The sequence below is a fragment of the Corapipo altera genome, unplaced genomic scaffold, assembly GCF_003945725.1.
Source record: "Corapipo altera isolate COAL_440 unplaced genomic scaffold, ASM394572v1 62, whole genome shotgun sequence".
Classification (NCBI taxonomy): domain Eukaryota; kingdom Metazoa; phylum Chordata; class Aves; order Passeriformes; family Pipridae; genus Corapipo; species Corapipo altera.
Window position 1 is genome coordinate 9,962,371 of NW_020884894.1, and position 12,406 is coordinate 9,974,776.

At 48.3% G+C, this 12,406-nt stretch overlaps 1 protein-coding gene across 1 annotated transcript in view; it reads left to right on the forward strand.

The window, feature by feature from the left end:
• Positions 1 to 1,330: 1,330 nt before the first annotated feature.
• The window catches only part of NLRC5 (NLR family CARD domain containing 5), a 38,712-nt gene continuing 27,636 nt past the window's right edge, over positions 1,331 to 12,406 (forward strand). The window contains exons 1-8 of the mRNA XM_027646521.1: positions 1,331 to 1,384; positions 5,380 to 5,527; positions 6,394 to 6,694; positions 8,055 to 8,117; positions 9,442 to 9,507; positions 10,171 to 11,914; positions 12,137 to 12,220; positions 12,302 to 12,385. Of these exons, the coding sequence (XP_027502322.1) occupies positions 5,522 to 5,527; positions 6,394 to 6,694; positions 8,055 to 8,117; positions 9,442 to 9,507; positions 10,171 to 11,914; positions 12,137 to 12,220; positions 12,302 to 12,385 (2,348 nt within the window). The 5' untranslated portion in view covers positions 1,331 to 1,384; positions 5,380 to 5,521. The remainder of the gene's footprint in view (positions 1,385 to 5,379; positions 5,528 to 6,393; positions 6,695 to 8,054; positions 8,118 to 9,441; positions 9,508 to 10,170; positions 11,915 to 12,136; positions 12,221 to 12,301; positions 12,386 to 12,406) is intronic.

A 12,406-nucleotide genomic window follows, 5' to 3' on the forward strand; every position in this document is an offset into this window, starting at 1 on the left:
TTGGGGTTCCCACAAAGAGCCCTGAGGTGCTCATAGCAGGATGGGCTCAGCCTCTTGAGCTCCCTGGGCCTGGTGCTTGCTCCCTCCACGTTGCCATGGATGTCCTCCCTGGGATGTGAGCCATATCCCTCTGAACTACCTCTCTCTCACCATCACTGCCCGAGGCACCTCCTTCCTCCAAAGTGACTTCTGGGTTCAGTGGTCACGGTGCCCAGGCTGGGGGAGGGAGGCTGGGGCACACAGAAGGGGGGGGGTAGTTTGTAGGGTGCTCCATGGCAGCCCAGGACCAGCTGTGTCCATGAGACAGCAGGAGCTGAGTGATGTGAAAGGTGTGACACAATGGTGTGAACGGACCTGGTACAGTGGGCAACGTTGTAGACAACTTTCCTCCTCCCTTCCCACCCTATTCCCATCACTGCCTCTGCTGTATTCAGTACCAGCTGAGGGCTTATCCATGCTCCCTCCTGCTCTAAAGCCACCACTGCTGAAGCCATCTTCTCCCTCCCTGCATGGCAATGTCTGGTGAAGACCATGGGAACTGCCTTCCGTCAAGACACAGCCCTCTGCTTCTCCTGAATGACATCCCATTAGTGATGAGCATTAATGAAAAGGAAATGGCAGGAATAAAAGTGCATTTTTTCTGTGTTGGAGGTGCTTTGCCCCTCTGTGGCCATTCAAGGGTGACAGAGTGTGGGACTGGGCTGCCCTTCCATGGGGCAACAGAGCTGGGGAGGAACCTGCAGCACAGGTCTGATGAGGAGTAGCTGAGAGAGTGGGGGGGTTCAGTCTGGAGAAAAGGAGGCTCAGGGAGGACCTAATCAGTCTCTGCAACTCCCTGAAAGGAGGTGGGAGCCAGGTGAGTGTTGGTCTCTTCTCCCAGAGAGCAAGTGACAGGAGTAGAAGACACAGCCTCAAATTGCACCAGGGGAAGTTTAGATTGGAGAGTAGGGACAATACCTTCACTGAAAGGGTGTTCAGGTTATGGGACAGGCTGGCCAGGGCAGTGGTGGAGTCACCACACCTGGAAGTGTTCCAAAGATGTGTGGATGTGGCACTTGGGGACACGGCTTAGCGGTGAACACGGAGGAGCTGGCTTCATGGTTAGATTCGACGATTTTAGAGGTCTTTTCCAGCCTAAATTGTTCCACGGGGGAGCGGGGACTCTGCTGAAGTGTCGGAGAAGCGGCAACACGGCTGGTCCCCCTGAGCATCCCTCCCAAAACAGGCGGCGCAGCTCCCCCGGGGCCGAGCCGGGTGCGGAGCCGCTCCGGAACCCCACGTGCTTTCCCGGCAAAGCCGCCGCTGGTTTCGGTTTCGGGCGCAGCAGCTTTGCCGGGGCTGCTCCGCTGTCCCGGAGCGCCGGCGGAGGGACCGATCCGGGCAGGTGAGCGCGGCCGGGCGGCATCGCGGGGCATCCCCGGGCAGGGACGGGCCGAGGCGTCGTGCTGAGAACCCCGCGAACGTCTGGGTGTGGGGGGAACTGAGAGGGGGGGAGTCTGGCTTTGCCCGTCTCTACCCAGCCTTTAGAGTTGGCTTCTTTCGCGAGAAGGTGTGGTTGGAATCGTAGCATTTAATACCCCTGGAAAAGACCCGCGGGATTATTGAGTCCAAACTTTAACAAGAGCAGGTGGCTTGTGCTGCCGGGTGCGAGGTGAGCCAGGTCCAGGCAGGAGGTGGCAAACTGGGGCAGAGCTTGGCAGTGGGCTCATGTGGCCACCCCAGCTGCCCTGTGTCACCCCTGGCCCCTCCGTCCACTCCCGGTTCTCTCAGAGCTCCCCCCGTTCCCTGCACCGTGCTCAAGTCAAGAGAAAGTTTCTATCCAGAGACAGGGGTGTTGCTGGACCTGGGTATTTTATTTTCTATGGTAAGTGAGTTATGGCACAGCATGGTGTGCCATCTTGCCTTCTCTGGGACTTGGCCACAGGCTCCGTCTGATTTTCCAGTGCAGCTCCTCTGGCATCCAGAGAAATATTAATAATATTTCATTGTTTATTGCACCCCATAGAGCTAGATCTGGAGATCTGTGCACACACAGTTCTATTTAGAAACCTGGCGTCTTTTATCAGTTCATTCACATCTCCAACGTTCCCACTTAAACCTTGACCCCATTCCAAAGGAAAAGCAAGTTGTTTTTTTTTTCCTCTTAGATATAATGGAAGTGGTAAAGAAATATTTCCCCCTGTGCCAGAATAATTAGATGTATGCTTCTAAATAAAAATATTCCCATTGTAAGACTCTTAACTGCAACCAAGTTGGTTTCCTCCATGGAGCGTGTTTGCCTCTGAGTCCCACTTTTTGCACCACTCCCCTAAAGCTTTAACAGAAATTACCATCTGGCTACAGATTTTAGAATAGGATGTCACCCTGCTGCTATTATGACTGAATATTTTTGCTCATCTCACAGGTGGATTTCAGTTGGGGAATTCCTGGCTGGTTTTACTTTCATTTTCCTCAATCTTTTGTTCATCAAGTCCCAAAAGGCAGAGAAGGGCTTTGTGCCTCTGGGAGTGGTGGGTTAGCAAGTGGAGATCAAGGCAGTGGATATTGTCCTCCAGCTTGTTTCTTTTTGTGACCCCCATGCTGGTTTGGTGCTGCTGCTCTGTTTCTGGGCTTTTGGTAAGTAGCCTGTGCTCCTCAGAGCATGCAAGAAGTTGGTAGATTTGCAACAGGGAGTTTCACATTTCACTTTAATTTTTCGTGGCTGGGAACCGTGTGAATGCCAAGTTGGGGAGGGCAGGTGGATTTTTGCAAAGTGTTTTAATGGTGGTTTTGCATTTGAAGGGCAAAGATTGAGGCTGAAAAGTTTTCTGGCTTTTCTTGGGAGGCTTTTGTGCTTCCTTTTGGGGTGAGAGGTAGGTACTGTAGCACTGTAGGTCACTGCCAATCATTTCTGATGGTCTTGTTTAGCAGAGCAGTAGGTATAGGAGCTGTGAAGTGTCATTAAACTTGCATCTAACTTTTCAGTGTTGTTTTGTTCTTGAATATGAGTCTTTCATTAATTCTTATGAGTCCAGTCTTTGCCTGAATGGTTTTCAGTCTTCATTGGCATTAAGGTCTGATTTTATTTAAGTATTTATTTAATAAGGCCTTTTAAAGTCAGTCATTCTTGGTCATCAGGGGAATAAGGTCAGAGTGTTGCTGTCTACAGATTTGTGGTTTTTGGCTGGAGAAGTGTAAAGTGGAAATTCCCAAAGGTTGACTGATAAGGTTACTGGGGAATTGAGTTTGGTTTGCCGGAAACCCTATTATTTTGCAGTTTGTTTAAATTTGAAAAGCTTAAATGTTGTTTTTTAAGATTTCCAATTAATTGAAACATCTTTTTCTTTGTTTTTAGTGCATGTGTTACTATTAGCATTCTTTATTTGTATGACAGAGAATATATAAAAACAACAACAACAACAAAACGCCCTCGTAATAAAACATTTTGAATGAAAACTTGCAGAGTGCTTTCCAGTAAGGTTCAGAATTTCAGTTTTTAACAACATGTTTGACAACAGTTTTTGACAGCCTGAGGAGAAAACTGATCCTGGGTGAGGCAAATTTTGGAACATTTTTCTTGTTCTTGTTAGAATTGTAAATGACAGGCATTAGAGTATTTTTACAAAGTATTTGCACATTTTGCTGAGTCCCAGAGCTGCCTCACTTTTTATTTAAGAGTTTGATCTGGAATGGGAACCTGGGTAAAGTCTTTCTTGCAGTGATACTGTATTGCAGCAGTTTATGGTGATGCTGTATAGTAACCAACTTTGACTTGATGAGTAGAAGAGCACACACTATCCCAAACTGTGCTCTTTTCAGGTGTCTACTTGGCTTTCAGAGCACAGGAACAGAGGGGGTTGATTGAAGAGGCAGCACAGAGAGGGCAGAGAGTGGTGTTGGTTGACAGGGGAACAGGTATCCTCATAAACACGAGTGGGACAAATGTCTAGACTGATTTTACCTCCAGTGCTCCAACTTGGTGCCTGCTTTTGTTTTGTCTTCAGGTTCTGGGTGCAGGCCATGCCCAGCAGCCATGTGGGGAGGTGATGTTCTCTGCATGTAATGCACCTTTGGGAGCAGCATGGATCTGCTCCAGCACGACTGTAGCTTTCTGATTAATTAGAAGTTTTCTCTGCTCAGATGGGAAGGTCAGAGTATCCTTCTGTCTTCCACTTCTGTTTTGAGCTCTTCCCTCGGCTCCATAAAAATCTCCCACTTCCCTCCTTGGCCAGGTCAAGAAGGTGGCAAAAATAAAAGACCTGAAGGGCTGTGTCTTACTGGAGATACCTGCATGGTCAGTGTGGAGGAGAGCATGTCTGGGGAGTGAGGGCTGAACACCCCAGCTCTGCAGCACAACTCCCCCCTTCCTCCACCCTGGTGGTGGTGTGGTGGCTGCTGCCCTTGGGTTGGGTTTGCTCAGAAAAGGTACCATGTGCACCAGCCTCATGAGGGGGTGGAATTACACAGCCCACAGGATGTTCCCATTCAATGCTGCTCCTGGCTTTTTGCTGTCCTGTCCTGCCCCCACCTAAACTTGGGTGTTACAGCAACCGTAGGAATTTTTCTCAAACCACACCAAGTGGACTTGGACCTGGAAGGACTGTCCCCTCTAGGAGCAAGATGGATAGTTGGTGAGGGGCTGGAGCACAGAGGCTGCTCCCTGGGGTTTCTGTTTCTCAGCCTTTCCTCAAACACAGTGATGGTAGCTGTAGTTGGATGTGGGTTTCAGCATCCATGTAGGGTGCTATCTGCTGGAGACAGGCTGCTGTAGCCTGTGCTGGGACCTTGCTGCAGGATGTTTGGAGGCATGCTGGATGGTAATGGCTTTCCTCCTTCCTTTCCTTGTGGTAGGAGGGGTTGGACATTGGCCTGCTGCAGAGTGGGTTGAAATTTCCCATTGCCATCTCTGCTGAGAGGTGGGGAGCTGGCACTGGTGGCATTTTCAGTCCCCTACACTTACAATTCTTTTGTGAGAGCTGTGTAGCCTCAGAGAATCAGCTTTTCACAGATTTTTTTTTGTGTGTGTGTGTGACTGGCTGCTTGACTTGAGCAAGCTGCTGCTGCTTCTGCATCAGCTTCCACTGAGAGGCTAAGAGCAGCAGGGTGGCACAGACCAGCTCAAATCAGGCAGTGATGCCAGAAAAGCTGTGATTCCCTTGAAGTGTTCCTGTAAAACTGTCTTCACCCCCATGTTAGGGCACAAGGCTCAGTCCTGCATTTTCATCAGACCAGTAGTGAATCCTCGTACGTCGAAACTTTTGTGGTCACTGCTGGTTTGAGTGAGAAGAGATGAAAAGCACCACAGCTGACCTTCAGGTCAAAGGCAAAGTTTCTAGATCTGTGACCTGTGTAATTACAGTGGCCTTGTATGTCTACATCCTCTTCTGTTATTGCCCCTAGGCTGCTGCATACAGGCATGCACCACACTCTGGGGTGTCCCTGCATGCTGAAGCACTGCCACTAGAAGATTGGTTCTCCATCAGAATATGGACCAGAAGCCACCTTTGCACTTGACAACTGGAAGGAGGCTGATCACACAACAATGCAGGTAGGAGATTACGTGCATGGCTTTGATGTGGGAAGGTGTGGAAGTGGAGGTGACATTGCCACCAAAGCAGAAATGAGTTGTTCATCCTCACAAAATGAGCAGCAAGAACAGTCCTGCACAGACTTGTGAATTGAGATACAGACAACTGAACAGGTAAAACAGAAGCTGCACACACAAGGAAAGCAAAACAAGGAATTAGTTCACCACTTCCCATGGGCAAGCAGGTGTTCAGCCATCTCCAGGAAATCAGGGCTCCATCATGTTTAACAGTGACTTGGAAAGACAAACACCATCGCTCTGAACTCCCCACCTTCCTCTTTCTTCCCCCAGCTTTATATTCTGAGCACGATGCCATACGGTCTGGAGTCTAACTGACCCTTGGGTCAGCAGAGGTCAGCTGTCCTGGCTGTGTTCCCCCACAACTTCTTGTGCACCCCCAACCTACTCATTGGCAGGGTGGTATGAGAAGCAGAAAAGGCCTTGACTCTGTGTAAGCACTCTTGACCAATAACAAAAACATTCCTGACCTTACCAGAGGTCCTGGTGCATGTGAGAGATGCCTGGGTTGTTATATGATACAGATGTCAACAGCTTCTCCTTGGCTGGTGCCAGAGACACTGACTGCTTTGGTTGTTCCTGTCCCTTGCAGTCCAGCTGTGCAGACAAGGACTGCTGCCCTTGCACTGTCATGGCTGGGCTCAGATTTGCCACAGGACACTCTGAGAGCGAGGCAGACGAGAAACTCCGGGTTAGACCACGGGACAGAAAAGCAGCCCAAGTCATCAAGGGCTGTGCTGGCTACTCAACAGCAGGGCTGTGTGGGTGAACACCTCTCCCTCCTGTGACCATTGCTGTCATCCCTCTAGCCCCCACTTCAGAATGATGACCTAGACCTGGAAGCAGCCGTAGCCAGAGCCCGTCCCCAGCTCGTGGAGTTCCTCAGCCACTGTCCCAGCTGGCTGCTCACGACCTCCCGGTGCTTCCTCCCGGAGCTGGCCCTGAACAGCCTGGGCAGCATCACTAACACCAGGGAAAAAATCTCCATGCTCCTTGACCTGCTGGAGAAGGCCGGTCCCGCCACCTGGAAGCAGTTTGCGCAGTACCTGTGCATGGAGTGTGACCTCCCCCTGGATCTGGAGGTCCTGCTCATGAGTTCTGCGGGAGAAGGTAAGAGAAACCAGGCTGGCTCCCTCTGACCCAACAGCCACAGCCAACAGACCAGTCTAGGCAGTGACACCACCAGTGCCCTCACTTGCACGGTCTTTTTTTCTTGGAAGCAAAACTTAGGAATGTAAGTTGAGGTAAATAAAAAAAAAGGTTAGACACAAAAAACCAAAACCAATAAAAATTGTGCACCGCCATCTCCAATAAAGCTGAGATGAAATTTTTTGATGGATTTATTTGAAGGAGGAAAAACAAAATACTGTCTCTTTGTTCTGTGGATTTTTAATTGTTATTTTTAAATTTTCCTGATCCAGAAAGGCAAGAAATACAGAAGTCTAAAACCACTCCAAACACAAGAAAACCACTTCCTCGTATCTCTCACTAGCAGTTGGAGGCAGTGGCTTTAGAGAAAATGATGCAATTCATAAAGACCACAGTCAGTAACCATGTGTCATCTGGCAGACTAGACACAGTGTGCACACACTCTGCTTTGTGAGAGCCTGTGGCACCAGCTAAGCTGTGCCTCTCCCTTACTGGGTTATTTTATCTGGTAATTAATTCTTCTCTTCTTCAGGAAGTCGTACAGGACGAGTTCTTCTCAGCAGTACTGTCTTTCACATCCTGCTTGCTAGGATGTTAGTTGCATCAGTTGGAAGGATGCAACCTTTGGTAACTGAATGCAGCAGCACTCACTTTGGCAGAGATGAAACAGGGGAAAGACCAGACAAGCAGCAGGGAAGGTGGACTGATGGGGGATTTCTGTCAGGACTGAAGCTGAGACAGGTTTCAGCCTTTTTTTTGATGCTGTGACATACCATAAAAGAAGATATCTCTTCAGGTTTCCAGCTTATTTTGGTTTAACTGTAGTATTAACAGCTGAGCATCACTGATCCTTCTGAAGGTGAAGTGCCTCTGGTTATGCTGAGAGGGTTTTGTGGCAGCTTTGAGCCATACTGTGAGTCAGAAAAGGCCCTTGACTGGGCTGCTGACTCTGCCAGTGATTTATTCTTAGCAAAGCCTTCTTTACAGGAAGAGGGAAGCGTAGGGGTTCCCTTTTTGGCTGCAGTGTGGTTTTAGATCAGCCAAAGCAGCCCATGCCCCGAGTTTGTATGTGTCACAGAGAAAAGTTGTTTCACTTTCCCTTGAAAACAGAGGTTGCCTGTGTTCTGGATCACTCTGAAAGGAAAAGGTCACATGAGGAGCCTGAAACCTGGCTGTGTTGCATCAGCCCTTATGCTGAGTCTTGGTTTGTACTGTCTGTCTTGCAAGCTCTTTGCCCTTTGACTTTGGCCAGCAGCACTCCAAATCTCAAGAGCAGAATGCTTGCATTAACCATATTTCATTTCCCATCCAACTCCTTTAGGTAACTTCAGCCAGAGAGAAGCAGCATGCGCAGATGTGAGTGCCTGGTCATCTGTGCCAACAGGTAAGGCTGGAACACTCCCTGGGGCACTGTGCTCTTCGAGTTTATCTTCTCTGCCCATGTCCTGGGCAAGGCTAAAAATGTCCCAGGCATTGGCTTCAGTGCTACCAGTGGTAGCAACTTCAGGTTGTTCTGTTCTTGGGGCTTTCCAGGTGAACCTCTGCTGTTCTCATTTTCTCTCCCTGAATTTCAGAAAAGCCTTGCTGGCCCTAACTCTGCTAAGGAGCTCACTCCCTTTAGTTTCTCTGGGCAAGGGAATCTCCCACCCACTCTACGAAGTCCCTGCTTTTTGTGTCCTGTAGAGGTGCCTGTTGTTGGTGGCAGGGAGTGCATTGGTGCTGGATTGCCTGTTGGTGAAAAACAGGTGATTTGAAGGAAAAGCTCTTCATTTCTTTTCCTGCTCTGTGAATTTGGGGACTGGGCTAAGGCTGACACCCACAGCAACAGGAGCTTCTCTCAGAGTGGCTGTGGTTCTTGCTGAGGTTTGCCAGTTCCCACAGTACCTTATAACTGTGTTTGCATCTGCTGTTTGCATCCCCTGCTCCTGGCTAGAGGTGCTTCATTCCCTGAGCAGTGAGTGCTCCCTGCCCTGCCCATCTCTGCTGGAGTTACTAATTTTAAATCATAGCTCCCAACCTACCCCTTGAAGTTCCAGCTGTTTTTATGGTCACAGAGACACTTTTTTCGCCTCTGCTTTTCACTCTGAGACTGATTCTGAGTCATGGCACTGCCAATGCCACATGACACTGTCTCATGTGTCACATGCAGGTTTAAGATCTTGAAAACAAAGAAAACAGAAGAGACCTTTCTGTTCTGCAGGCAGACTCCTGCTGCCAGCTGCTGGGCCACCCTACTGAGTCGATCTTGCCAGTTGCTGGTGGAATGGAAATTTGAAAATAGTGCTGAAAGTTACCAGGAGCAGTTGAGAAAGGAAAGACTCATGCCTCTCCAAACCCTGCCCATTCTCTCCTTCTGACAGTGCACCCTAACCAAACAGTGTTAACCACTTTAAACAACCTTGGCAATCTGTGCATTCCCCAGAAGCAGCTTTTCCCTGCCTCGTTCCCCAGGATAACAAAGCAGTTCCTGCGTTCAAAGCCAGGCAGTTGCATCACCCAGCCCACAAAAAGACTCACCAGTGAGGTGACCGTGGCCCATCTCAGAAAAAGCAGTTCTGTAAACTCAGCCTGAGTTTACAAATAGTTTTGTCTCTCCAAATTTTGCCTCTTCAGATCCCCAAGTGCTTTGCTGGAGAGTCTTGCCCAGCTTTAACAAGCTGCCATTCAAAATGCCCTTTTGACACGTTTCTGACCTTTTAAATTTTCAGGGTTTGATCGCCGCCGCCGTCGCCACAGCTCTGGGAGTGATAAGGATGCCAAACAGCAACGACTTGGTATGTTGATGTTCCAGAACCAGCACCATGCTGTCTGTGCTTTCCTCTGAGGAAGGACCTATTTAACTTCTTTGCAGAAACACCCAAGAAATCAACTTCCACCGTCGAGAGAAACTTTTGTTTAGTAGCTGCATAAACTTCTTAATGCAACAGGTTATAAAGACAACAGGACCTGGCAAATAACATGAAACATTCATTTCTAATGGCTAAGAACTCCCTTAAATCAGGAAATACCAGTAAAGCATTCAGTTCTGGGTCATCCTTTTATTTGTTTGCTGGTTCCATCAGAGATGTCAAAAAGCAGAGGTTGTGTGTGTTCCAAGCTGCAGACAGCTGAGTGTGGCACAAGGCCAGCATGGGTGAAGAGGGAATTCTGTGCATAATACACAGATACCTAATTCTCATCTTAAAGAAATAATAAGATTTAGTTTTCATATAAAGCATTACATCTTTTCCCTGAATTGTCCTCTTCTTTGCCCCCTGTGCAAAAATAGGAAAAATTATGGGTTATTTTCATGCGTTCAAAATTTGTCATTTCTACATAGCAACCTCTGATCAGGGCCATTGTTTCTCTGTCTATATGGGTGGTGGTATTTTGGATCTGTCATGACTCACAGCTAACTTTTTCCACGCTCCTGGCCCCTCTGTTGTGTTCTCTCTTAGATTCATCAGCAAAGTACCGGCATCTCCTCATCAATTCCATCCGCCAGAGATATGGGAGCAGGAAAGAAGCAGAAGCACAGGAACAAACACAGCCACTGGCTTTCAACCAGGCCTTTGTCAACCTTGTCATTCGTCAGAGCAAAGCCCCCCGCTTAAAAGAGAAAACAGACAAACCCCGAGAGGATGTGGCAGGTGCTCCTGAGCCAGAGGAATGTGTGGATACAGCCGTGAAAGTGTCAGATCTCCTTGGCAGTGTGGTGCCATCGGGCACCACGAGGGTGATCTTCTTGTTTGGTAAACCAGGGACAGGCAAGACCGTGCTAATGCACAGGATTTGTCAGAAATGGGCTGAGGGCATTCTGCCTCAGTTTCTCTTCACTTTTCTGTTTGAGTTTCGGCAGCTCAATTTATTAAAAAGAAAATTGACGCTGAAGGAGCTTTTGTTTGACATGTTCCTTCAGCCAGAAGACAGCCCTGATGCAGTGTTCCAGCACCTCCTGGAGAATGCCCAGCAGACACTGATCATCTTTGATGGGCTGGATGAGTTTGCAGCTAACATGGACATGTCATCCTCTAAGAGAGGCCCAGCTCTTGCCTCCCCTGTGTCCATATCCCAGCTCTTTGCAGATCTCTGTCATGGGAAGCTGCTGCCTGGTTGCACAGTGTTGGTCACCAGCCGACCTAAGAGACCACCTGAGTCATTATATACAGTCAGTGTGTTGGCAGAAATTTGGGGATTTGACCAAGAGAGGGTTGAGGAATATGTCAGCCACTATTTTCAACAGCATTCATTCAAAGAACAAGCCACTGCTCACCTGAAGAACAACACGAAGCTCCTCAGCATGTGCCTCATCCCTGCTCTGTGTAATGTTGTGTGCATTTGTTTGGAGTATTTGCTCCTTAAACATCAGATGAGTGTGGAGCTTCCTCAGACCATGACACAGTTTTATATCAAAATGTTTCTCATCTTCCTAAACAAACAGCAGGGAGAGTGTGCAGGTGATGAGGAGACTCAGCTGAACTGTAACAAGAAGGCCATTTTGGGTCTGTGTGACCTTGCACTGAAAGGCCTGGAAGAGAAGAAGCTTGTATTTTATGTTGATGATATTCCAGAGCACGTGCAGGAATTTGCTTCCTTGCATGGATTGCTGACTGTCTTTGAGGTGAAGACAAGTGGCACTTACCCAGAGGCTGGCTATGCCTTTGTGCACTTGAGCTTGCAGGAGTTTTTTGCAGCCCTGTGTCTCATGGTGAGCAGGAGCGTGGACAAGAACTACCTGAAGAAGAAGTTCTTCTTGAAGTCAAAGTGGACTTTGAAGAATGAGACAAAGACTGAGTTCATGGAGAGTTTTCACATCTTTCTGTCGGGCTTGTCGTCAAAGGAATGTAGGACATTTCTCATGCTGCTGGCAGAACAAGATGAAGCTTGGGTGCAGGATAAGCAGGATGCAATCCTGCAGTCTCTTAAGAGAATGGCAGCCACTCATCTGACAGGACCTAAGGTCCTCGAGCTCTGCCACTGCACCTTCGAGACACAAAACCTTGAAGTAGCCCAGCACATCGGGAACCTGCTGAATTTCAAGTATGAGTTCAGAAACTTCAGACTGACACCTCTGGACATGTCGGCTTTGGTTTTTGTCATAAACTCGGGCCAGGATTTGACTTGTTTGGATTTTGCAGGGTGTCTCGTGGACATCGACTGTTTGGAGATTCTGGCTGGCTGTAAAAAAGTGGAGCACTTGAGGTAAGCACACACTGAAGGGCTGAGGGGATTGGAAGGGCAAGCCCTGTGATTGTTCTAGAAGGGAGAGAAAGAAGATGTAAGAAAATTCTGATCTGTACAGCATCACTTCAATGCTGAAGAAATGCATGGAATAATGAATTTGTGAGTGATTGAAGGATATTAAGGTGATAAATTCATTCTGGCTGTGTTTATGTTTTTTTTTCCCTTTTCTTCATGTTTTAGCTTTCGCAGCAGGAGATGTGGTGATGACTTTGCTGCTGCTCTTTCAAAGGGCTTACAAGGAATGGGGAACCTGAAGAAACTAGAGTAAGTCTCTGCTTGTAAGGTCAAAGCCCTCTTTCTCCCCTGTCTGTTCCCTATCAGTTTAACTACATTGGCTCACTCCAGGTTGACAGGCAGCAGCATCACAGCTGAGGGGATGACTAACTTGGTCCAGGCATCATCACAGTGTCTCCAGCTCGAGGAAATAAAGTGAGTGTGTTGTGGCAATGA